This window comes from Adiantum capillus-veneris, chromosome 11 (assembly GCF_014529385.1).
Source record: "Adiantum capillus-veneris isolate H3 chromosome 11, ASM1452938v2, whole genome shotgun sequence".
Classification (NCBI taxonomy): Eukaryota; Viridiplantae; Streptophyta; class Polypodiopsida; order Polypodiales; family Pteridaceae; genus Adiantum; species Adiantum capillus-veneris.
In genome coordinates this window covers 12501705-12528462 of record NC_140941.1, presented here as the reverse complement: position 1 = coordinate 12528462, position 26758 = coordinate 12501705, and the positions used below count along the sequence as shown (strand labels likewise).

Below are 26758 nucleotides of genomic sequence, written 5' to 3'. Positions count from 1 at the left end.
CAAAATAAGGTTAGGTCACTGCAATGAAGCCCAAGGCTGTGCGTGAAACATACTTAAGACCTTCAGATTGAAGGTCAATGTACATCTTGAAGGACCCTTGGGTTTTGGAGCAAAGCCTCATACACTACAACGAGCCCCCAAGATAAACTCCAGTGGATAGTGAGTTGTGTCTATTTTGTCGAGTAGGGTGTGCAAGTTCTAGGGAGCTACCTACCACAACTTGCTAAAAGGCGATTTTCAAGCACCCCTAACCAAATTGTAGGGATGTCATAGCACATCCATAGATCTAAGAGTTGCGAACTAGTTCGCAACTAGCAACTGTTGAGTTCAAGTGCAAGGAACTGTGTGCAGCACATCGAGCTTTATTTAGTGTGCAAGGCCTGGTTCTCAGAGTTGATTGGCTAGAAAACTGCAGAAATTGCGAGCGCAGGCACTTTATTCAGGGCTCACTCTGTCGTATCTGTGGTTGCTACTCCGCTCCTCCCCATGCACATGAAGCCGGATTGCAACTTCTTGGCAACCAGTTCGTAGTTTTTTTTAAAAAATTCACGCATGGGAACAAAAAAGGTTAGCAACTACTTGCGAACCAGCCTCATGTGAACTAGCTTTAAAGGCGTGAAGGTGTATGGGGCTGCAGCTACCTATGATGAGGGCCTCCAAACGTGCCCTCAAGGCTCAGGGTCCGTTCGCCTCTTAGCTTTCTTTTTGCATGAGAATGGGATCCTACAGGGGAATGCTAGATTTTGTGTCGTTAGTGCACTAAACTTGAAACCTGAAGTACAGGAAAAGGGCAGCGGAAAAATTCAACGTGTGAAGAAAAGGGCAGCGGAAAAATTCAACGTGTGAGACTCTGAAAGGTCCATCATCACCGTCGCTCATAAATACCCTGTTGCAAAAAAAAACTTTAAACAAGGACATGGAGAGAGTTTGGAGACCTCACGTTAACAAGCGCGCGCGAGAGAGAGAGAAAGAGAGAGGGCGATGGGTTTTTAACTTTTGTACGTGTAGTGTGAGAGAGAGACACGGATTTGTCTCTTATAATATACAAATTATCCTCTGATTCCTCTCTCTCTCTCTCTCTCTCTCTCTCTCTCAAGTTGTTGTAGGCGTTTATCTGCTCTTCCATAATCTGATGTCTTGTCTTTCATGTCCCTAATTTCTCTCGCTCTCTTTCTCTATGACGGGATTTGATTGGGCGTGCAGGTGGAGTCAATGGGGCTGGCATGGCTGCTTGTAGCAGGGATTCCTGCTGCGGAAGCTCTTGAAAGGAACGGAGTTACCATGTAAGTGCTCCTGGTGTTGATGCGTTTCTTTTTGCTTTTTATCGTTATTGGGCCTCCTAGTAAGTACTGGCCCTCTTTGCCCTTTGGCAGCTCCTCAATAAAGGACATCTTGATATTGAATGGCTCCTGTACAGCTCCACAGTGATTTAGTTTTTGGGCTTGTATATATAGATGTGTAGATGTCTCATTTGGAATTTTGCAGATGAAGGTGATGCAACAAGGGCCTGATAGTGCAGCATGAAGGGGCACCTTCGTCATGATTTGTGCCTCAGAATTGACCAGGACAAATGGCATGCATCAGCATAAAGGGAACAGGAAAGAGTGCATATTGATTTGCAAGGAACTTCGCCTCTGACAGATTGCTTGACAGAAGTCTCGGTCATTTCTTGGAGTTTCTGAAGGGTGTAAGGCATGCCCGCCTCTCCTTGCGTTTCAGAGATCTTGGCAATTTAAAGGTCTTCACACCAAGGCAATAGGTCATGGAGGGAAAGAAGCCATAGATTCAGTATTGAAGATTGTACAATTGTGACGGTTTGGTAGGCAATCTTTACAGATGTTTTTCCACAGCAAGCAGCAATCGTCAGCGGGTCTTCACAGTAGGCACTTTTATGACTGCATATCCGCACTTGAGTCAAGATGAAGCTCTCCCCAAACTCTTTGTCTCCAGGAACGAGGAAGTATTCAATGGGCGGTTTCTCACCTGCAGGCTTACATGTGCTTGTTGTGGATGATGATCCCCTTTGTCTCATGGTCCTTGAGAGAATGCTCAAACAATGCAGCTATAATGGTATGAGATGTCTTGATAGTCTCAGTATTTGGGTGCAAGCAGAAGTTTTTACTGAAAAGCTTGTGTATATCTATTGGATGTGTGTGCAATCGTGACATTTATTGAAAGGTGAGTAACAACCATGCACATACACATGGAATATGTATGTCACAAGCATATTAGTCTGAATGCTGATGAAGGGTGTACCTGCTCATGCTTTTTAGTGTAAGAAGTTTTATTAAGCCCTAACGTCAATCTTGGCCGAAAGTGAGCATGATTGTGTTTCTCGTTGTATCCAGCTACTAGGAAATTTGAAGCTTGGACTATATGGTCCATGGTGCACTCTTAACTTAACAAGCTAATTTTTCATTGGAAGTGTATTCCAATTTCAGATTTGATTGTGTGTTTTTCTTCTGTGTACCATTGCTCTGTCAGTGCATTGCATTTTATGCGTGAGATCTGATGTGCATCTTTGTCAATGTTAGTTTTGTCTCCTTCATGAGTACTAATATGCAAATGGCCAAATCCTGGACTGCAGTGACTACATGCAACCGTGTCAAGCTCGCCTTGCAGTTACTGAGGGAAAACAGAGACGAGTTTGATCTCGTGTTGAGTGATGTCTACATGCCTGATGAAGATGGCTTTAAACTCTTGGAAGTGATTGGTTTGGAGTTGGACTTGCCAGTGATCAGTAAGCTGCACATTAATCACTCTTTTTAAGCAGCTAATGGCTTGTGATATGATTGTTTACAAGGTGATTGACGTTGTCGCAGTATGCATAATTAAATTGCTAGAAAGGTTAGCAATGCTTGTGTATGTTTGGGTGTAGATTTGGAATTCGAATTGTACACCATTATTCTAGGCTTCAAACAGGTTGATTAGGTCTTACAATTTTTGAAAAATTTAAATCCTTTCAGAATATCTCAAATGCATAAGTGAAGGGTGAGTCTAGGAAATGAAAATCCTTATCAAAGTGGAAAGTAAAAAGACTTTGCGTGTCTACATAAAGAGGTGGTCGAGAATGAATGCCATTTTGTATTTGTAATTTTCTTTTTCTTTATCTTTGCTTTATTATTTTCTTCTCTTTAGAGTTTTCTTGCACTATGTATTACAAATTTCATTTTTCTGAAGCCATTAGGAGTTCATATATAGATATAGATATAGTCTCCAAAGAGGTCGATCATGTAGTGATTAGTATGTAGTGTAGTGTCAAGGGGATTTAATGCTAGTGGCTATGGTTCAAGTGTATGAATTCGATTTTTTCAGTGATGTCTGCAAATGGTGAGACAAGCGTGGTGATGCAAGGCATCACACATGGTGCTTGCGATTACCTCATCAAGCCCATTCGCATAGAGGAGCTTAGGAACATTTGGCAACACGTGATTCGCCGGAAAGGCAAGGAAATACAGAGAGGCAGCATGCAAGGTGAGCTGGATGAGGTGTCCAAAGTCCTGGAATCTCAAGATCAGACGTGCAAGAAAAGGAAGGAGTCATTTGACATGGAGGATTGCAGCATGGATTGGGCGAATAGCCTCAACAAAAAGGCGAGAGTTAACTGGTCTATGGAATTACACCGGCAATTTGTTGATGCAGTGAACGAGCTTGGTATCGATAGTAAGGGGCTCTCTCTTTGTTTCTGTTTTTTCTGATGTGATTGAAAGGATGGTATAAAAATGTGGAACATGATTGGGTTAGGCTTTTCCAGAAATTTTTGTAAGAATCAGATCAGGATTAATCACCCAGAATTTTATAGGAGCTAGGCTTCACCCAGTATTTTAAGAGGCTACTACTTATTTGATTCCTTTTTCTTGCCTGCATTTGCAGAAGCTGTTCCTAAGAGAATTCTGGAGATCATGAATGTTCAGGGTTTAACAAGGGAAAATGTTGCAAGTCATTTACAGGTCTGCTGCATTTTAGGTGGATCCAAATCCATGTCTGTGTCGTCTCAATGCGAAGGGCTCACGAATTGGTTTCTTGTGTATGGATTGCTCTTATTTGCAGAAATATAGACTTTACCTTAAGAGGCTAAGTGGGGTGGTTCCCGAGCCGTGCCCGATTGCTTCGTTCCAGGCTTCGGGCGATGGAACAACAGGAGGTACAATGCTGGTACAGCCTGCAGGGAAGGCCCCTCTACCGACTGTTGGTGTGAAAGGGCGCAATCTGGGTGCTGGAATTGGATCTGGGCCTGCTAAAGACAAGAAGATTGATGTGGGCACTCTTGAATCACTGGCCAAATACAAAGTCCAACAGCAACAACAAGTTGCGAACAGAGCCCAAATCTTGGGTGGCCTTGGGCTGTCTGACCCACGCTCCATGGAAGTTCCGTCCAGTGGACTTCATCGAATGTGCTCACTTGACCTGAGCTTTCTGCTGCAGGCGCAAAGTATTGAGTCCTTCACAGAGCAGCGGGCAGATGCTGTGGACGATCTTGCTGCTTGCAATTTCCGAAAAGTGAAACTGGAAGAAGATGCAGCTATGAGTGTGTCTGGAGTCAACAACAAGAGGACTTATCCGGCCAGGCATGGCACAGGGAGGCCAGATCACATTGGCCAGTCTAGTGCTGCCAATGACGAAAAGAAGTGCAAGAAAGTGGAGGCCGCTGCTGGAGTTAGTGAGATGGGTATGTGCTCTGACACCTGGAATTTTGAGTCAGGGGGTCATAACAAGACAACGGACAGCGTACCGGGCTACATGGACGGAGTAGCGTTTAACTTGGGGCTTACTAATGAATTTGGCGATCGGGGTTTGGTTGGTCGGGACAAGTTGTTGAGGGGCAGTAGTGGGGAATATGCTGCTGCAGCCATGGGTGTACATGCAGCAATGGCAGCAGGGCCGAACAAGCAACAGCATGATTTTCCACAGACGATTCAGATAGAGCAGCGGGAAGTTTTGTATGGCCATCCTGGTGCTGTGGCTTACAGTAACACTATGGTTGACCTAGCAGATCTTGTAGATGATGCTGTGAGTTCCACAAATGTTGAGCGCTCGACTGTCTCTAGTGCCACCGATATCAGTGGAGATACATTTTCGGAAAGTAGTTTTGGTGCACTTGCGCAGCTGAGTGGGATGATGAGCCCACCCCCGCCATCCCATTCATTAAGCCAAGCTACACCCAATGTTGAGCTTGATATCTCTGATTATCTTCAACTTGACGATGGATTTGGCTTCTAATGTTCTTCACCATCATCTACTTCAAAATAAAGTGAGTTCAACACCTGTACATGTTTGCTGTACCTTCTGTGTAATTCTACGTTCTTACAACCCATTGGTAGGCGTGGGTTTGGAGGTTGTTAAAACTTCAGGTAATAATTTCTGTGAAAGATGTTGTGCTAAGCGCTCAATCGAAGATGATGGATGACACCTTATGTAGTTGCATTGAACGGTGATATTCTGTTTTTAATAATGTGTCAAATTGAGTGTGCAGTGTGCTTGAGATGATTGACTGCTTGCACTTCATGGTCTGTTGCCTGCAGGTGTTTTAGCGAAGCTAAATACTTTACATGACAAGCAATGCATGTCGCACGCATAGATGCTTCAGCCCATTATCAACTTATATCTGGAGACACCATTATGCATTGAATGCCCAGGACTATTTTGCAAGAATGAAAGTGGTTTCGATCTGGGTAATAAATGCACTGGGGTCTATTGTTTGGATGACTTTTTATGTACATTAATCAGTAGCGTGAGGCAGCAGACATGAGGACCATCATCAATGGTGCTATAGCTGGACTTAGTACCTGACATGGTCTGGTGGCCCTTATCCTGCCATCTCAGTCACTAGCAGCCACCCAATAGCCTATAAAAAAGTGCGGCGCAGAGGGTGAAGGGTCTATGGAAAAATATTAGCTCCCATACACCTTGTGGAAATGCTTCCAAGATAGAAGCCGTCGCAGGGCTGGAGGGTGGATGAGCTGTTCTCCAAATCTCCACCCACCGCTTCCACCAGCTCAACAAGTCGAGGATAAGCAAGGGACCCACCAATTGAAGGTGTCCTTTCGGATGGCCCCTGTGCATGCTTGTCTTTCGCTGAGTCCTCAGCAGCCATAATGCTGCGATGTCTGAAGGGAGAGAAATTTTCTGTCGAGGCTCAGCCATAATGCTGCGATGTCTGAAGCGAGAGAAATTTTCTGTCGAGGCTCAGCCGTGACAAAATGCTCATATTCTGTGCGCCATTGCAGTTTGTGTGAGCTATTTCCTCCCATCTGTTGCGATGGATTGATTAGTGTAGCCTGCTTGAAGACGGCATTGGAGTTTCAAAGGGTGAGGAACAAATAAGGGCCTAGGTGGGTACGGGGAGGGGGGTATAATGCAGAGCTTGAAGAACCGGGGGAGGGGGTAAAAGCTGCAATAGCGGGATGACCCAAGTCATATGGTAACGAATTTTTTCATGGGAGTGATGCGGTGAACATGAGTTGACACTCATGTATAGGGAAGTGCCAGATCCTATGTGATCATTCCACAAAGGGGAGTAAGCTCAAATCTTTGCGAGAAGCTTCGAACTTCTTACAAGGAAAAGCCTTTGTGAAAATATATTGAGGGGTAGGAGTTTTAGGTTAGACTGTCACAATATTAGGGTTTTCCTCCATCTACATGCATTGTCATGTAGATGTGGGTGTGTTCGTATGTTGCACCCATGAATATAGGCACAATAAAGACGAAAGTATTACCTGGTGATCTTGTGATCTTTGTGCACCTTTAGATCGGGCATGGCTAAAGAATGTGGGGTAGTTTACACTGTTGTTTTGATCGATTAGGGTAGCGGAAAATGGTTTGGCCGATTAGGGTTAGCTGTGCGAAGACACTTATGGTTTGATTGATTAGAGCTAGTGGCTTTTGGTTTGGCCATTATGGTTAGCCGTGCGAAGATGTCTATGGTTGGTCAGTGGTCTGCTTAGGGGTGGCTAGCCATTTGTTCAAATTTATGTGTTAACTCATGTCATATGCTCGAATAAGGGTCTAACTGTGTGCACTCACTATTACTTGTTAATTTGTTTTGCAATCTTTAGATTAATTATGGACGATAGGATGGCATGTCCTTGTATGCTATGTAAGCATCAAATCTTTCGAAAACGAAAGATCTATGATCAACATATATGGCCTTTTTCTGGTAGAGGAACTATAAGATCTGTATTATCAATCTCATGGTCAGGAATAAGTCAACTCTTAGATATTCCTCTAATCTCATCACGGACTCAACAGAGGCAGCGAATACCAAATGAAACGCAACCGGTGGAATCTATTCCATCAACACTCAATGCTACATTTCAAGAAGTTGAGATGGAACAGATGTTGGATGTCTTCTTCGACATGGATTACATCATTGAAAGCCAAGGTGGAGAAAGCTCTAGTAATAAAAGCAACACTATCTCTCAACTTCAATCATCCCGTCCACAATGTCAACATGAGAATGACAAAAAGGAAGGAAAGATGATGTGAACGTTTGCCCGCATACCGCTTTACAACAGTGCCAAAATTTATGTTCTTCGTACAACTTTGACAATGCTTAACCTACAATCTGTTTATGGATGGTCCGACATGAGTGTTACATAGCTTTTCAGATAAATATATATATGTCATACTAATTTACGCGAAAAGCCGAAGTTCTTGTTTAAGGTGTTTAAATGGTTTTGAGAGATTGCTCAATGAGCAAATTTTGCTAGAAGGCAATCACATGCCCTCTATCCAATCTGCCGCCCAATAGCTTCTTACAAATTTGGGGATGGATTATATTAAAATCCATGCATGTCCAAATGATTTTGTACTCTTTCGAAGTGAGTATGAGTATTTGGAACAATGTCCCAAATGCAAATCGAATAGGTATATAGAGGACACACAAGGGAAGTTTGTCTCTGCAAAGATTCTACAACACTTTCCAATCATTCCAAAAATAAAGAGTATGTTTATGTGCAAATCTGTAGTAGCTTTGATGACATGGCATCAAAACACTAGATCCACAGATAAAATGATGTGGGTGCCTATTGATTCTCTTGCATGGAAGTACATAGAGAAACAATGACCTCCATTTAAAGAAGAATCTAGTTGTGTCCGTTTTTGTTTAGCAATGGACGGATTAAATCCATTTGGAATTCAGAGTTTCTTGTGGAGTGTTGGGGTGGTAAAGCCCAATGTGCCGTGCCTAAGTGTTGCGCGGCCGGAGACTAACCGGGAACTAACACTGACCATTCATTCTACATAAAAGAATAAGGACTTATAACCCTAACACTGTTGTGTCTGGAGTCTACCCAAACTTGTGTCTCATTGGGGTGGTAAAGCCCAATGTGCCTCGCCTAAGTGTTAGCTCCCAATTAGTCTCCGGCTGCCCAACACTTAGGCGCGGCACATTGGGCTTTACCACCCCAACATGGAGCACATGGCTTATTTGCTTGGTAAACTATAATCTTCCACCATGATTGGCTATCAAGAAGGGCCATCTGCAATTGTCATTAATTGTTCCAGGGAAGTACAAGGTAAAAAACTATAATCTTCCACCATGATTGGCTATCAAGAAGGGCCATCTGCAATTGTCATTAATTGTTCTAGGGAAGTACAAGGTAAAAAACATGGATGTTTATATGGCACCACTTATAGAAGAGCTTCAAATCTTGTGGACAACGATTGATGTGGTTGACATGTCCAAGCCGATCGATTGACGACATGCTTATGTGCAAGGCATTCTCATGCGGCCCATATACGATTGGCCAGGGTTTGGTAAGTGTTTCGGTAATTACTTTGAAACCCATATCTATATGCATCCTATAGGTGGAGCTTGTTCAATGCTTATTTCTTTTTCATTTCTTCTTTCTGATTTCAAGGTTTGAGCTACTCGGGTAACCATGCATGTCCGCTATGTGGTTGTTGACTTGGCTTCCGTCGCTCTAATTATTTAGGCAACACAATGTGAGTATGGACGATTTTTGCCTGAAGATCATGAGCTGCGTGCAACAAATATATGCAAACACGACATGCACCCACTGAAGGCGAGTGATCGGAAGAATACGTGGCAAGAATCAGAAGATTATATGCCACTGGGATGAAAGAAAGGTGGAGGAGCAATAAGTAAAGAAAGTCATATCTACATTCAAAACTCCTACTGGGAGCATGCCTTTTACTAAAGATGAAAAACTAAGTGGTCTTAAGTCTAATGATTGACACAAATTTTTACAATTTATCTTACAATTGTCATCAAACACTGCCTGACAGATAACATAAGGAACACACTTTACAAGATTACAGAATTAATGCATTGAATCTCATCAAAAGAGATCATGAGAGACAACATAGATACAACTCGCTTAAATGCTATAGAGGCAATGTGTATGGTGGAGAAGTATTTTCCAACCAACATTTTTACTATCCAAATGCATTTTGTGCGTGTGGTTGATGAAGTTATAGTAGTTGAAACGGTCCATTACATGCAGATGTTCTTCTTGGAGAGATTCATGAAAACATTCAAAGGCTTCGTTCGTCAAAGGGCTCGCCTTGATGGTAGCATAGTCGAGGGATGGCTTGTGTAGGAGTCTCTTGTTTTTATCAGTGAGTTCTTGGGTTCAATTAACCTAGGGATGCCCCGATTGTGGACTTCTGAGACAAACGCCAAGGTAACTGGGGAGGAGCCATAGGGACATGGCATCATGAAAAAGATGGATGTCAAAATGCATGAAAAGGTTATGACAGAAATCTTTCCTTTTTAGATCATCTTCAAAAATTGCCAGACTTTCCTACTAGACGTTGGCTCGATGCAATAATCTTGGAGGCAAAGCAAAATGGAGTATTGATTCACTGAAGAAGAAGAAGAGATGTCGAGGAGATGCTATATATATTGTACCTACTTTTTCTTTTTAACATCATAAAAATGTATGCAATGTGAGTCTGAAATTGTTGTATGTGCCACTAGTATCACAAATACGGAGCTTTGTGGTCACATGGGCGACACTTCAGAGTGCAACGGATAGACGGAAAACCTTCGATAGTGGTGTCAGGGCAAGCTTTGTTTAAGAAAGTCGGAGTAGTGCCAGGGATGACAATCCACAAACTGCCAACTTATATACTTTGGCTACATACAAAACATCTTGAAAATTAGCTTTAGAAAGTTTGATATTTTCATTTTTGATGTGAAGTGATTCAAGGTTATTACTAGTGGTCCCAATGCATTCAAGTGAACTCTAGGCGGATGTGGACGGATGATCGGGATACATTTGTACTTCCGCAGCATTATGAACATGTTATGTTTATCATAGATCCACTATGGAAGGAAAAAGATGAAGAAGATTTGACTAAACCGTGCTGGTTCTTTGTCGTTCAAGTCGCTCCACAGAGTAAACAAGTCTGCGAAGAATTGGAAGTTGAGAACGAAGAGACTCATGAGTAGCGTGCATGGATTGCGGATGATCGCGATGAGGAGCCTGAGCTTGAAGTTGGTGCTCTTGGTGAGTAGAGGCCTGAACTTGAAGATGAGCGATTAGATACTGAGATAGATGGACCTGTGGAGATTGATGACGAAGATGCAGAAGTTCACATAGAGATGGATGTTTTTGATGCGAGATTGAGTAGTGATTTTTGATAAGAACTCTCTTGTAATGTCTAGTTTTGAAATATATTTAATTACTATCCAACAATGAATAAATAGTGATTTGTGTTGCTTAAGATGGTTATTTATGGTTAACTGAACTAACGTATTGTATATATGTTTTCAAATTAGTTTTTGCAGCCATGGCAGATGACAAGGAGCCATACTCGCCGACTTTCAGTTTTCTAGTTACTCAAGTCGGCATGTCACTGGAGTAGATGCATACTTTTTTCTCACAGATTTTTCCAGAGGAGTGTGTATACGCACAACAGTTTTGGATAGCTGGTCCTTCCAGACCAGATACAGCTACTCCGACTCCTTGGACCAGCGTTATAGTCATACCGACTGCTGGTGTCACACCTTCGACGAGCGTCCCAGTTACACCGATTGAAATAATCCTTGGGCAGCAGATTTCCCCCCTTGGGACAATCCTTTTTGCCGTGCCCACTTCCTAAACATGTGAAACATAAGTTTTCCTTCTTAGACTTCTCAAACTCTTAAGTGGACAAAGGACTTCTAGACCCCTTGGGTTTCTTGGATGCCTTTGATGCAGCTACTATAAACTTTCTTTTATTGTGCCCATGATGTTTAGGTATCAAGCCAAAAATAAACCTGAGTGTGTCCATGATGTTTAGGTATCTGACCACAAATAAACCTGAGTTCTGGTATCAGACCATGGATAAACCCACATACTTGTTGAAAGGTATATAATCCCTCTAGCTTGAGAATGACATCATGTTAGTGCGAGATTTACTCAACAGTGTTTTATGCTGACGTATTGAACACTTGTCCCAAGAAGATTATTTTTTGTTCGCTTCATTTGTGGGCATAAATTCTTTTCTAAATACAGCCTCAAAGGCTACCCATGTATGTGGTACGATGCACTTCTCCTTTAGAGACATCCACCATTTATAGGCCTTGTCTTCAAATGTCAGACTTGTTTACAGTTTCTTGACTGCATCTGGAGTGCGTCTAAGATTGTGAATCCCATCCCATTTACTTACGAATATATTCACCATATTTTTGTTGTGTTCTCTCTTCTCTCCCCTAAAAATTGGTAGTTTTGTATTTTTCAATTCCACCTCTTTTTGGGAGAGCAAATGCAACCCCTCCAGATTGGAGCCTTGCTCTTATAGACCAAGTGTGCTCCCCCTAGGTCGGGGGATGCAGAAACCCAAATCTGTTCATTGACTAGGCCGTTGGCCGATACAATCTATACTTACTGCATGTAGAGAACACTTCTTTTGGCATGACAAGAAGCAAATGTAACTAAATTTATTTTTGAATACGTAATATGTCAAAGAGTCAAGTGTCAAAATGGTAAGTCTTATGGTTTTCTAATGCCTCTTCCTATCCCTAGCAATCCTTGGGAGCAAATCTCAATGGACTTTATCACATGACTCCCCACTACTTCCTTTCAAAATGATATGATATGGACCATAGTTGACTGTTTAGCAAGCAAGCGAATTTTGCATATTGCAAATTACTCTATCTGCACCACAGGCTGCAAAACTCTTTCTCAAACATGGCTTCCCCAAAGTCATTCTCGCTGATCGAGATGGTTGCTTTTGCAGTCACTTTTGCGTTGAATTAGCCAAAAATCTAGGATCTACAATGGACATCACATTCACCTTTCACCCTAAAAGTAACAGTCAAACAAAAGCAACAAACAATACTATCATAGACCTCCTTAGATCATACATGATTGAAAACACTGTAAATTCGGACCAACACCTCCATGTGCTTCAATTTGTCTACAATAGCACACCTCACTCAGCCACAAATCGAGCACCTTTTGAAAATGTTTTTGTTAAGAAACTTCTTGTCCCTATCTCTACAAGCATTTTACAAGAAGCCATAAATTGTATAAAAAGAGCACAACAAAGATACACAACACAAGCTAACAAGAGAAGAAGACCTACACCTTTTAAGGAAAACGATCTCATTTGGCTTAGAATAGAAAAAGAAAGATTAAAGTGTCAAAAATTGGCCCTGGATTCTATGGCTCATTCAAAGTCCTTGAAAAGATCAAAACACGTTTTGCTTGGGCATTCCTTCACACTGAAAAATACATAAATCTTTTCATGTTAATTTACTGAGACCACGCAAGGGACCTATGCTCAAAACCCCTTCTGTAGCTACTCTTCCCCCCCCCAATCGAGGATGTTGATTCTTGAAATAATCCTTGATTATGACCTCACCACTACCCGTAAGGGAAATCAATACAAAAGATATTTGGTAGAATATAGAAATCATTCCTTGAAGAGACTCAATGGATATCCAAAGCATTGCTACGCCCACACTACCATCACTTGATACTTGCATACCACATACCTAGAGACACATATTTTTTGATTTAGGCACTGCTTCTCTTGTGCCACTCACAAGCCTCTCTCTGACTGAAGCTAGTGGTAGCAATGGCCTCATGATTAGAAATCTGGGTCGTGGCCACTGTGGCCGCCACCACATGTGCCATGCCGATCTCCTCTGCCAAATCTTTATCATTGTTATCTCTATCCAGCTTGTCTTTGACTTTGCCCGATTTTGTCTTTGGCTTCAACTTTCGCGAGCCAAACAAAGCGTCGTGTCACATTTATAACAGCGATTGTCGGACCTCGTGTGTACTGAGGTAGCTAACTGAGTATTGGTACTTCCGTCCTCGTCAAGCTTACCTTTGCCTTCTAGCGAACTTGTGCATTTGCTTTTGGCTTCACAATCTTGAACCAAACAAATTGATGGTTTTCTTGAGAACTTTGCTAGTGCATAGGTTGCTAACGGGGAACTGATCGATCCGCTTTCCATAGTTGATAGTTGGTGTTGGTCATCAATGTCACTAAGGGGGAACTGATTGATCCGCTTTCCATAGATGATAGTTGGTGTTGGTGATTAATGTTGCTAATGGGGAACTGATCAATCCGTTGTCCATAGCCGCTAGTTGTCGCTGGCACTCGAGCAAGAGGGGGGAAGGGGGGGGCATATTGAAGTTGGTGGCTTTATAAGTAATGTGTTCCTTCCCGGACTCCAAGGGGTAGCTACTCAATCCAAGACACTTCACAAACTTCTTCAAGGCTCCTACAAGCCGCTTTACCAAAGCTGACCTCGAGATTAATGCCCCTCGCGAACATCTACCACGCCTTCCTAAGCTGAACAGATGAGAACAAGGTCCCTTCAATGCCCTTCTCAATGGTTCACGTTTAAAGACATTTAAACACATTGGCAATTTGTCTTCATAGGTGGAACATCAAAAGAGAAACAAGTGAAAGAATCATGATGGCTTTCTAAAATAATTAGAACGTGATAAAATCATTAGGTTGAGTTTAAGTAGAATAAGTGTTCAAGAAAGGATTGCCTCAGCTTAGCCTTGAGCTGGTTAAAAATGGAGACTACCTGGTTGCAAACCATGGTAAAGGGAAGAAAAGCTGGTGAAATATGTGAGAAAATAATTCAAAAATCTTGCAAATTTTAAATTTATTCTAGTATTTCTGGTTTGCTTCTTTATGGGAAGGAAACTCAGTCGATGGCCGCTTAATAAAAGAGACTTCAATATTGACTAGAATTACGTTATAGAATGTAAGAAAAGTCAAGCCATGTGAGGTTGTGAAATGAAATGTGAAATTTAAAAAAACTCATTAATATATATATATATATATATATATGTGTGTGTGTGTGTGTGTCCCCATAGAATTTACTAGAATTATGCAAGTGAAGTTTCACTTTAACATTATGAAACAATAGAATGCAAAAAAAAGTCAAGACATATGAGGATATGAAATGAAAGTGAAATAAACATTTAAAGTAAGTCTCCATCATGCATGGAAAACAATGAAAGTCTCCCTAACCCAACACAACACTAAGGTTTCTTTTAGAAAGCAAAAAAGGGGGGGCATCGTCGACAATGAAAGGAGACCCCCAACAACGTTTTAAAACGTTGTCTGTGAAAGGATGAGATGAGCGACGCCACCGGTAAGGGGAAGGATCAGGGGCATGTCAAAACGCTATTGGGGTGGATTTTCATCGTCGGTCACACCAAGAAGCAGCAGCAAGGGTGTTTCAAAAGGTCGGGGGGTGTAGTGCCTAACAGGAGTGTCTCTTGTGAGCGTATCGAAACACACCGTGTATTGCCTAAAGAGACAACGTCAGCATGAGGAGGATGGTAGGTGATGTTGAAAACTCCAGTGTTCTAAAACGGTATGATTGACAGTCACCTTGCACTTTTGAAGCCATTGCCACCCGCAGCTCCTTCATCAAATCGTGTTCTCTCTCGCGATCGTTGCTCTGATACCATGTCAAAGTCGACGATGTGAAAGTGTAGAGGAATGGAGAGAGAGAGAGAGAGAGAGAGAGAGAGAGAGAGAGAGAGAGAGAGAGAGAGAGATGAAATGAAATGATTGTTATATTAACGTCTTCAAAAGGCCAAAATGACCTACGAGACCAGTCTGTTACAAAATACTCAATCTGATACCATGTCTGGGTACAAAAAGACTACAACAAAAATACTACTTCTAGTAGAATCCATCCTCATTTGTACTCTGGATGTCGAGAGAGTATGGCTCGAAGCCTCTGCTGTAGTTTCCGTCGATGCTGTGTAGACCCTCTCCTCAATCGTGGCCATCTGGATCTCCGTAGCTCCATTGCTCGATCGATGAGAGTGCCGGTAGTGTTCGAATGAGTGTGGGCCAAGCTCTGCAATGATGGCTGCTCCTTTGGCTGTCCCATATCTAGTGAAAAGAAATCTGTAATTTGTCTGGGACTGTCTCTCTCTAGCTCTCCCCAGTAAAGTGTCTCTATATCTGTGTAACTCAAGTGGATATAGCAGAAGAAATCTCTGATCCTTATAACTCATGACCCTAGAGAAAGGACCAAAACCCTCTCTGAATAAGCTATGGAAACGGCCCCCAATCTCATAGTACACTGTGCAATGACATATGTAATGTAGCTCTGTCTCTGGCTCTAGCTGGCATAAGAGGCATATCGTGTTGTCTGCTGGTATCCCTCTGACTCGACCAGTCTCAATCTTGAGCTGATGTGAGGATGTGCGTATCTGACCAATGGCACACCGCAAACCATGAGACATATGTGTATCCATGTAGCACGGTCGAATCACAAACCCATCTCGTGTGAGGTGGAGAAAATGCTCTCTATAGAAAGCCATCTTCGTGCCCAACTCCTATGGCGGCTCTATCTATGTCCTCCGGGTATCCAACTCGATCAGGCTCTGACGAATGAGTCTAGTAATCTCCACCCGTGTAAGAGACATCGAGGGTGTCTGAAGAGAGTACTAGAAAGGAGGCAACTTGTCCATGGTGAAGCCATTCATCTGAAACCATGATGTCGTTTGTGCATACCAGCATGAAGTGTCCCCTTGAAGAGCTAACTATCTGGAAGACTCAAGGGCCAGTTTAGCATATCTGTCTCTAGTAGTATTCCAGAAGCTGTGCACAAAGGAGACTGATATGGTAAGTGCCTCAATCTCCATAGGAGGAGCAACTAGCTCTGCTCGGATGATAGCGTGGGGTACGGAGGCCTTGGCTCCTGTGATCAGTTGAGAGATCATAGATACCAAGGGCCTCTCTATATGTCTCCAACCATCCTGGCCTACAGAAGGTCCCCATATTTGCACGCCATACAACATAGATGCGGCTACTAAAGTATCAAAGAGCTATAACTTTGTCCGAGGTTCCTGGAACTGAACCTACGAACACATCCTCTCCAAGCCTCCCAAGGACGCATAAGCTCTAGTAAGTCTAGTCTCTACTGCTCTCCCCAAAGAAAACCTCGGCCTAGTGAAGACAACCCCAAGGTATGTGTATGCATATGTATACTCTACAATCTCCTCACCATATGCGAAAATCGGTGTTGATCTCCTGATCCACTGTGGTGTGGTGTTAGACACCATAACCTTGGTTTTACCAAGGCTTACAGACAATCCACTATCCTCTGTACAACTGTGTAATGCATCCAACTGTTGCTGCATACCCTTTGGTGAGTCAGAGATCAACACAATATCATCAGCATATAACAACAATGGGATCCACGTCCCTGCTAGTTGGGCACCTCTATCACCCTCTCTGTCAATGTAATCAGACATCTCATCAACATACATACCAAATAGAGTAGGAGACAATGGGCAACCCTGTTTCACCCTAATGGTGGAGTGAACTAAATCAGATATCCCCTTTGGGGTGCGTACATGTCCCATCACTAATCTGTATAGAGCCATAGAGAGGGAGAGTACCGAACCAACTAACCTTGGCAATGAATTGATGATAATACAATGGGGGCAATGGGTTACATATACACCCATCTAAGTAAATTGCCCTACCCAGACTTTGACAAATAAGTAAAGTAAGTACTTAAAAGCCAAAATAAATAATGGGATCACATTGGTCACTTCACTTGAGATGTCGTAACTTTAACAATTTCCTCCTCTCATATCTTGATTTAGTCCTCATTGTACATATCTTACTTTTTCATTGGGAGTCTCCATCGGGTAGTTTTCTTAACTAATGGAAGGATCGTTTTCTTGCAAATATGTTTAGCAAGTGTATCTACTAACATAATATGGCGGACTACTAACATAATATGGCAGAAGGGGGGAGCCCTTTACACGTGTCGCAATCTGCGACCTGAAGGCTAAAAGTCCAAAACAAAAACAAGCCCCTTTGCATGCGATAAAAAGGGAGAGAGGGGGATAGAGAGAGGCCGTCGAAGGCGATCGGCCGTACTAGTTCTTACGAATGACAAGAATGCACACACTTTCGTGAGATGCATCAAAGAGAGAGAGAGAGAGAGAGAGAGAGAGAGAGAGCGTTTTGAAGCCCAGCAAAATTTTATACGTGCTCGTCTCTAATTCATTTGGTTTGTAAGACAATTGCAGTTAAAAGAAGCGCAGCAGTACGTACAAGCGAGGAACGCTCACTCGGAAAGTTTCATGGTTTGACTGGCTGTTCGTGATCTCATTTGTGACACCTTGCTTTGGCTTGCACCGACCGCCCGCGGTCAGACCGCCCAGACATCTTCTCGCCGATATAAGTACCATAGCCCGTCTCTGCGCTCCGAAATTGTGGGGATTGTCTCTCTCCGAAGAAGCAGAAACACACGACCAAGAACGAGAAGAGCTCGAGGACTTTCCAAACTGGAGAGGGAGAGCTTTGACACGGACAACAAGCGCAGGGTTGACACACTCCAAGATCCCCATGAGCAACTCCATGACGAGCGTCAAAACAAGCGCAGGGTGCACACGCTTCAACATCCCCATGGACCGCTCCAAGAAGCAGAAGCGCATGAAAATTTGGATGTGATAGAGGCCATTAACATCAACCCCTCACGCGGTGAGGCTGCCTCTGCTCTGGGTGCTGCCATGTCTACCCGACAAAATGCCCAACGTCGCGTGTGGGTCAAAACCCGCTCACAAGCATGGTGGGATTGCTGCAACAGTCCTGGCTTTCCTGATTCTGAATTTCACCAAGCTTTTCGCATGTCCAGATCCACTTTTGACAGACTTTGTGATGAGCTTGGTGCCTCGGTTGTGAAAGAAGATACCACACTTCGGCAGGCCATCCCTGTCAAACAGCGGGTTGCTGTGTGTATCTGGCGTCTTGCCACGGGTGACCCTCTCCGCCTTGTTAGCAAACGCTTTGGCCTGGGGATCTCCACATGCCATAACCTCATCCTTGAGGTATGTGCTGCCATCAATGATGTTCTTCTTCGCAAGTACGTGAAATGGCCTTCTGATGAGCACGCACGCTTTGTTATTGATGAGTTTGAGCACATAACTGGCATATCTGACATCATGGGATCTATGTATACCACACACATTCCCATTGTTGCACCGAAAGATAATGCTGCTGCCTACTTTAATAGGCAACAAACAGAGAAATACCAGAAAACCTCATACTCTGTCACTCTGCAAGGTGTTGTAGATGCCAGTGGGCTGTTTACGGATTTGTGCATAGGATGGCCAGGGTCATTGTCAGATGAGCAAGTCCTTGAAAAGTCTGCTCTCTATCAACGAGGTATCGCGGGTTCCTTGCAAGGTGTATGGGTCATGGGTCGTTCGGGCTATCCCCTTTTGGATTGGCTCCTTGTACCATATGCACAGCACCATTTAACCTGGACTCAGCATGTCTTTAATGAGAAAGCTGAGGAAGTCCTTAAAATAAGTAGAAATGCATTCAGTCGTTTGAAAGGGAGGTGGCACTTTCTGCAAAAGCGTGTAGAGGTGAAGTTGCAAGAACTACCAGCCATTCTTGGAGCTTGTTGTGTCCTTCATAATATTTGTGAACAGTACCAAGAGAGGTACGAAACAGAGCCCTTTTATCAAATACAAGATGAAGAAACACGCTCGGAATGCATCCCATGGTCTCAGCAGTCATTACATAAACGAGATCAAATAGCTCATAATCTGCTACATTCTGTTAATGCAAACAATATATCCTTCTTGTGACATATGCTTCTGTTTCAGCAAGCAAATTGGTTAGCCAAGGAGAACCTGCATAGAGTCCATGACTTTACCTTTGCTGGTGTTTTATTTATAGAGCATTGCTTTGTATACATAGTTTTTTTTTAAAAAAAAACTACTCCGGTTTTCCTCTTCTTGTCACAGTCATTTTCGAGTTATAATTCATGGATACCGCGGATATCCTGGACATTGAAAGTTGTAAATGATGGAAGAGATCATGTTGTGGGTGCTACTTGTCTTGGAAGCCACCGGTGACCGGAGTCCGGACATCACTCGTCACGGATGAATGCCAAAACGCACTTCCAACTTCTATTGTACTACAGGATTGCCTTCCATAGGCTTCCATAGGCTTTTCACTACTGATCAATACGATTGATGTGAGCCTTGGTCATCTCTGCACATTTCCAGCATATCCATATCTCCTCGTGACGGGGCACCTTTAATTTTAGGGAAAATTACCAAAATACCCCTCTAATTTGTGGAAATTCCCAATATATCCCTCAAATTTCAAAAGTTCCCAAAATACCCTTGTATCTATTTTCGGTGGATCTTCAAGATTGTGTAATCTTTATTCTTGTTTGACAATTGAGATCGGTTTTTGAGTGCTTAGCATGTTATTTTTTGCAAATTACCTCGCAAACAAAAGGCAATTATGTCTAAAAATAATGAAAGAATTCATCTCCAAAGCCTACATAACCAACTCAAATTTTAGTTTTAGCATCCTGTATGGTAAACAATCACTCTTCTTATGAAAAGCTACAAATTTTTTTGTTTTTGGAGAAATTTACTCTCACAACCAGGCGGTATTTTGGGAATTTTGGAAAATTTGAAGGGCATTTTAGGAATATATGACAAATAATGGGGGTACTTTGGGAATTTTTGAAATTTGAGGGTATTTTGGGAATTTCCACAAATTAGAGGGGTATTTTTTGTCCCTTAAGTTTATGTCGTGGGCCTTTATAATCTAGCCCTGGACACAAAAAGTCCCAAGTTGGCATTTGTCCATTCTTCGCCTCAGTCAGGAGCACTTACGGAGCTGTCTACTATATCCCCTCCCCCCCCCCCCCCCCCCCAACTATCTCACACGGGCATTTTAGGAGGGGATCAATGGCCCACATTTATTGCGGGAATTAGGTACAATCTAAGCCATCCGATCCGCCTCTTGAAAATTCGAGAAAATGGGTAAATTTGGGTGCACCAAAACTTGTAAATTCGGGTTGCCTGTGTGAGATAGTGTTGAGCCCCCCCCCCCCCCCCCCCCCCCCCCCTCAAAACAAAAAAAGGAAAGAAAAAGGGAACCCCCTGCAGCCGTGCTGTTAATGGCATTAGGGCTATTTCACACCTAGCTGAGCCGCTCTAGTGCTGACGGCATCTATTTAGTCTGTTGCCCGGTCAGGCATCTTTGACCAGATTCTGTAGATATTATTGGATCTATCATGGATGGCCCTTTCATTGAGGTATACTCAGATTCAGTCCCTCAAGACTTCTGTTTTCAGTGCTCTCTCCTCTCGGTCTCTATCTGCTATCAGATTGCCTCTCTATTTTTTTAATTTCCTAACCATGTCTAACAAATATGTCACAAATTGCTGACGTGTCAATCGCTAGGGGTTAGGACTTCCTGATCCTAGCCCTAGATCTTGGCCGAGGTGCCTAAACCTTAAAATAAAGCAGAGTGCACACACAAGCAAAATTGTGTGGAGTATGATGACGTGGCAGATAGCCTGCAAATTGCAAAAATCATTGATGACATGGTAGCGCCGTACAGACAGCCCTATGGATGTTTGCTTTTGGATTAATTGCTTTCCATATGTAACTGCTTTTGGACAAGCCAAGGGTCTTCAAATATGTGCAATGGAGTCTCACTCAGGCATTTTGCCGTGTGGAGAAGCAGAATAGAGACCCAAGAGCTTGAAAGAGGAGCCACTTTTTGGGGCCACTGCCCTTTGGAAGTGGAACTGTGCCACTCCTTGTCTTGTGTGGATTCTCTCTCTCTCTCTCTCTCTCTCTCTCTCTCTCTCTCTCTCTCTCTTTGTTTAGTTGTTTTGAAGTGCTAAAAGTTTGTTCTCAGTTGGTATGTGGTGCCCTCTCGTTACAGTGGTATTAGAGTTTCAGGCGCATTGAAATAGTCTTGGACACTCCATTGCCCTTCATCGTCGGTGTCATGACAGAAACTTAATATGCTGAACTTTGTGTTGATGTATACTCATAAGTGTGCGCGTGTGGTGTGTTGTGTTTGGGAGCATATGTTAGTACCTAGTTCTACATCCACTATTGGACACTCACGACGTTAGTGGGGATATCGTTGCATTTAGTCAATACTATGCATGATGGAGCCGATGGTTATATTGTCTTGTGGACTTTTACCCAGCTTTTACCCCATATATAACCCTAGGGGTCACTTCTCAAGCATAAGTTAGTACCCGCAATACAAGTACCAAGTACCCGCAGTATCTCTTTGGCATCTTTGCATCAAATTAGCTAGTGTTTTCATAATTCAGCCCATCGTACCAAATCAGCCAGTGCTTTCAGATTTAGCCCTCAAATCAACCAACGTTTTCAGATTCAGCAAGCAAATCATCCAACGGTTTTCAGTTTTCAGTCCATCACTGACAGCAGATCAGCTTATAGCCTTGTTGCACTTGCAGATTCCATCCAGAATCCCTAGTGTTTTTCATTTCCAGCCCTTAGCCTCGCAAATCCAAGAATTTACCACAGGATCCCATCAGCATCTCAACATCTAGTACCATTGTATCAACATTTGTGCAATCTAAAGCAAATATTTCTCTAGCAATAGAAAGGGGGACCCTTGGAGGGGGCTTTGAGACCCCATATGGAGTCGGTCTTCTCTCTCTTTCTCTCTCTCTCTCTCTCTCTCTCTCTCTCTCTCTCTCAACACTTTCACTCACAGTATCATTATCTTTCTCTCTCTAGCCGTTTGCACAACTCTCATGACGTAAAAGGAAGTCTCTCATTCATTAAAAGGAACTTGAGTATGCACTAAGCACTAAACCTGAGCATTCACCATCAATCACTTCCGTTGCACCTGACATTGGTATTAGAGCTCTTTGGAAGTGTTTGATATCATCACTCAAGAAAAGAACCTAAAGAATCTCTCTTAGATTCATTTTGTCAAGAATCTTCGTGTCCCAACCGCGGACTTATTATCCATTCCCACCCTTTGTCCATCGCGCATCGAGCGCGCTCTCATCTTCACTCTGTCTTAAGGGCAATTAAGCCATAAAGAACCACATAATTTTTTTTATTTTCCTTGTTGAGATTGCACGTAACCCAAGACCACTTGGGTGTGCCGATCTCTCTAACTGTGTTTTTGAAGAGTGACAGCTAATCCAAAAAAAAGGACTTGTCCAGCCTCCCCTCGTTTCTCCTCTTTTTACTCATTGAGAGCGAACCTTACACATTGCGGCAAGCCAATCGACATGAGGTCGAGAAAAGCAACCTTGGTGAGAGCGCAAGACCGCCAAGGGGTGCACCCACAGGAAGGAGTTGAGCTTGGATAAGAGAAAATCCTTCTTAAATGCAGATTTCAAGCAGTACCAAGTACCAAGAACCCCATGTACCAAATATCCAAAGAACCCACGTACCCTAAGTACCCCACAAACCTGAGTAACCCAAGAACCAAAGTATCCCAAGTACCCAAGTAGTCAGTGCATGGTCATCACCAGAAGCGGAATGGATACTTTGTGTGAAGGTGATGAGAGTGGAGTTTGAGAAGAAGTTTCTACACCAGGAGGAAGTTTTCCAGAGGAAGGTTTCCTGATCCTCCTCGATCCGCATCTATGCCACGGATTACACCAAATGCTATGGATACTTTGATGAAGTCCATAATGGAGATGATGCCACAACAAGAGGCTCATTGGGCAGCCATGTAAAGGGAGCGTGAAAGGGGGAGAGAAGCTCAATGCATACCGTCTGAAGAAAAGAGGGCAACTATGGAGCAAGAGGGTGAAGTGCAGTGAGATCAATGCCTGAAAGAATTGGTTCTACAAGTACTCTCCTCGAAGAGCGAACTATCCAAGGAGACCGGCGAGTCATCACGTAGTGCAGGTAGAGAAGACTCCAACAATCTAGTCACTGAGAAGTTGACTTTCAGTAAGTATGATGGTAAGATGGATTCTTATGTAATTCATTCTTTGTTGAATCAATTTAATGCACTAACAAAAAAAAAAACAGTAAAGTTTTGACTTCTGGCATGTATTTGTCAGGTGATGCCATTAATTGGTATTAGGCCTGGCAAGAGGCACAGATGGCCGAGCACCTTGATTATGCCGCGGATGACGAATCACTATCTTTCAATTGGGTCGACTTCCAAGACAAGTTCAAGGCTCGTTTTATGCCACAACAGCACCTTGATCATTTGAAAGAAGATTGGAGAGGCCTCATGGAAAATGGCACTCTTGTTATGCATTTTTATAACCGTATTTTGTAGATAGGTGTTCAATTATGCAAGTCAGATGAGGATCGCAACGAGGCTTTCCTCTTTGGTTTGGACGAGTATATAAAATTCGATGTGCAAGTCTTTGACCTAAAGTACAACAATGACACCATCAGAATCGCTCTGGCACAGGAAATGAAGCACAATAAAGGTAAGCGGAAGGAGAACAAGTCAAGTACCCCTCCGAACCAACATAATGGAAGGAGTAATGGTAAGAACATGATAATTCTTCCTCTTATCAATCTTCTTCTACGCCTAGAGCACAAAACACTTCACCTAACAATGATAATAAAGGAAAAGCTAAAACTCAGGAAATCCCTAGGTTGACATTTGATGAAAAATCTTCTCAAGGGATAATAGCAAATTGGTTAAGTCTTGAAGAAAGAATTGAGTATGGAAAAGAAGGATGATGTTTTCACTGTCACACAAAAGGTCACATGAAAAGAGATTGTTCTAAGAAAGCACCCACAAAACCCACATATTCAGTTCGCTTCATAAATGAGAAAACTAATGAGCCCCACGTTTTTTATGATCATCTAGATGAGTCTCTCATGAAGTGCTATGGTTATTTGAATGGTCAGCGTATTGTGATCTTGTTTGATAGCGACATTATGCATGATGTGATTAGTGATTCTCTTGTGAAGAGTGCATGTTTAGAAGCTATTCTAATGGATCCCATTGTAGTCTCTAGAAGCATGAACCGCTGTCAAAAAGTTTGCGGTCTTGCCAGGAAAGCACTAGGCTTTTGGCTGTGAGAGTTTGTGAAAGAACTCCAAAAACTATATGAAGGAGTTATACCATATATCCATGAAGTCTAAGATTTGGAAGGAAGTGCAATCAAGGAAGCCCCACTCTTTCTCTCTTGCACTCACACACGCAAAGAAAGAACACAAAAGAGCATATCAAAACAACACAAAGATGAAAACATCAAGGCTATGGTCATATCATATCATGGGTAATATGAAAGGGCTAATAGATGAGTTAATGGCATTCAATCTTTGCCGACCAAACAAGCTACGAATTGTTCTTTGGAATTGTAATTTTGTGCTTACAATAATATATATATATATATATATATATATATATATATAGTTTAATGATTGGGATTAATTGTGTATACAAATCCTCTTGGTTCATAGCAAGATAACTACACTTAAGTTAAAAGAAAAGTTATATCTTATAAGGGGTAGTATGATGGGATCCGGTGAAAGAAGTATTTCATTGAGACTTTTGGCCCAAAGAGAAACACTTTACGTTGTTGAAAGCGTATTTTAGAGTTAATCCATATGTTACTTGTCATAGATCGCACATAGTGAAGCGATAGAAATTCACATCATGTGGGTTATTCATCTAGGATAACTTTAGTATGTGAAAAATGTAGATATGAGAGAAGTGAAGAGAAGAGAAGTTTCCCTCCAAGCCCTATTCTTGTCCGTAGGCAAAAAGGATACTTCGGGAAGAGATGTATCTGTAGTAGCAGGGAGAGATGTACCTTGTGCACTAGTATTTCTTTACAAGAAGGTTGTTGATAGAGCGTTGTTTGCTTGAATGCCTTAAAGAGAAACAATTAGGATAGAAGAGAGATGGAGATTGGAGTAGAGGTAGAAATAGTAGAAAACGTGGAGGTATAGGTTGGATTTGGAGATGAAAAAAAAAAAAAAAACACCTTACTTATCAACCCCTTCGAGAAATTTTTCCAATTGATGAAGCTAGCAAGAGATAGAAGACTTCGGTCTTGATTGAGTGGAGATGATGTTTACAAGGATGCTTTTAAGTTTAGCTAGGCTTGCTCAAAGGCAAGTGTAGAGCTAAAGGCTAATTTGACATGAATCCTCTCACTTCCTCTTGAATAGTTTTCAAGAAAGAAGAGGTCCCCTTTTATAGGTGAAGGAACCCCCAAGGGTTACACAAGAAAGAGAAGAGCCAGTGTGAACAGGAACTGGCAAAGTTTGAAATGAGCTATCCCTGCATGATGTGGACAGATTGGGGTCCACCATTTTGATCATATCTCCTCAACCATGGCTTCAAATAAATAAATAAAACAAAGAGCAAAACGTTCAGCTCATTAGCTACGACTTCCATTTTATATAATTTTTCTAATTTGAATTGGAACCTTTTGTAAAAAAGTCACCAAAATAGGATATCTTTTGGGCAGCAAAAGTCTTCTTGTGGTCCCCTTAGTTTAAACTTCCACTTGATTCCAATGGACACCTCATGCAATATAAAAGCATGAAATTGCTCCTTGACAAACATTTGTAAGCATACCTTTAATAATGTTTTAAAATGAGTACATCTTTGAAAATCATGCAAGCTTGTGTTCCACTAGGATTTGATTCCTTCCTAGTGGATACGAAAAACAAATATACGAAATATATGAAAAATACATAGAAAAAATATATATTTGAAGTTACCTTAGATATAAGATCTAGCTAGGGTGTGAGATGATAATGAGATAGTAGAAATAAAGAACCAATGCTTTTTGTCCCAAGTTGTCCCAAGTTAAAGAGGCACAGCTATTGGCGCTTTTGCCATAGTACTTTTAGACAGTAAAGTAAGAATATGTTACCCCTGAGATAAATAATAGGATGAGATAGAAGGCTTATTATTATACTTAGATATGCATATGTACATTATAGAAAATATACTTATGTAAGATAGATCTTGTAGCATTCGTTACCACCATGTACGTGTCACATCACGACATCCACCCCCTCTAAACCTACACATCCTCTGGCATGTGCCACATATGATATTTTTGCAGTTTCAATTCCCTTGTAGATCTTTCATAATTTCATCTTCATTGATAGCTTCCAATTCTTCATCTTCACTTTAATCTTCACTTGTGTTTTGCTCTTCCTTCTCCTCAACATCTTCTGGATCACTGTGTCCTCTTCTCTTAAACAATTTCATCTGTTTTCCTACAATGGGAATATTTACTTCTATACCATCTAGTTCAGACAAGCTAGAAGTAGCATTTTCTAGTGCATGCTTTACAACATACGTTCCAAACCATCTTTTTGAGAACTTACGCACGACTGTGTGTTGGTTATCAAGGCTAATATCATACACTAAAACCCAGTCACCTTTTCAATTGCTTTACTCCTTAGCCGATGTTGCTTATCAAAGTAGTCCTTGTTTTTCAACCTTGCATTTTTGAGGTGTTCTTTTGCAACTTCAATGTCTCCAAGTCTTCTCTCTAATTGCCTTATGCACAATGCAAAGGAGATCT

General features: G+C 42.2%; 2 protein-coding genes across 4 annotated transcripts; both read left to right on the top strand.

Annotated features, from left to right (window-relative positions):
- Positions 1-944: 944 nt before the first annotated feature.
- On the top strand, positions 945-5412 carry LOC147446899 (uncharacterized). Of its 3 annotated transcripts, XM_086522842.1 has the most exons (7): positions 945-998; positions 1204-1283; positions 1486-2070; positions 2588-2740; positions 3316-3663; positions 3874-3950; positions 4051-5412. In XM_086522842.1, exons 3-7 carry the CDS (start codon positions 1920-1922, stop codon positions 5218-5220), a joined length of 1899 nt encoding a protein of 632 aa, XP_086378968.1. In that variant the 5' UTR covers positions 945-998; positions 1204-1283; positions 1486-1919; the 3' UTR covers positions 5221-5412. The 3 variants fall into 3 exon arrangements, with proteins under 3 accessions (XP_086378968.1, XP_086378969.1, XP_086378970.1); XM_086522843.1 differs by lacking the exons at positions 945-998; positions 1204-1283 and having other exon boundaries at positions 2058-2178; XM_086522844.1 differs by lacking the exons at positions 945-998; positions 1204-1283; positions 1486-2070 and having other exon boundaries at positions 2664-2803.
- Positions 5413-10219: 4807 nt separating this feature from the next.
- Positions 10220-19685, top strand: LOC147446898 (uncharacterized). The gene is made up of 5 exons (XM_086523528.1): positions 10220-10372; positions 10484-10576; positions 10855-10992; positions 17493-17549; positions 17619-19685. The coding sequence occupies exons 1-5, from the start codon at positions 10220-10222 to the stop codon at positions 19059-19061; spliced, it is 1884 nt and encodes a 627-aa protein (XP_086379654.1). The 3' UTR covers positions 19062-19685.
- Positions 19686-26758: the final 7073 nt, after the last annotated feature.

Coding starts and splice junctions, on each gene's coding strand:
- LOC147446898 (XM_086523528.1), top strand. CDS start 10,220: ATGTGGACGGATGATCGGGATACATTTGTACTTCCGCAGCATTATGAA. Junction 10,373..10,483: donor TCGCTCCACAGAGTAAACAA/GTCTGCGAAGAA, acceptor CTTGGTGAGTAG/AGGCCTGAACTTGAAGATGA. Junction 17,550..17,618: donor CTCACTCGGAAAGTTTCATG/GTTTGACTGGCT, acceptor GCCCGCGGTCAG/ACCGCCCAGACATCTTCTCG.
- LOC147446899 (XM_086522842.1), top strand. CDS start 1,920: ATGAAGCTCTCCCCAAACTCTTTGTCTCCAGGAACGAGGAAGTATTCA. Junction 2,741..3,315: donor GTTGGACTTGCCAGTGATCA/GTAAGCTGCACA, acceptor CGATTTTTTCAG/TGATGTCTGCAAATGGTGAG. Junction 3,951..4,050: donor ATGTTGCAAGTCATTTACAG/GTCTGCTGCATT, acceptor TCTTATTTGCAG/AAATATAGACTTTACCTTAA.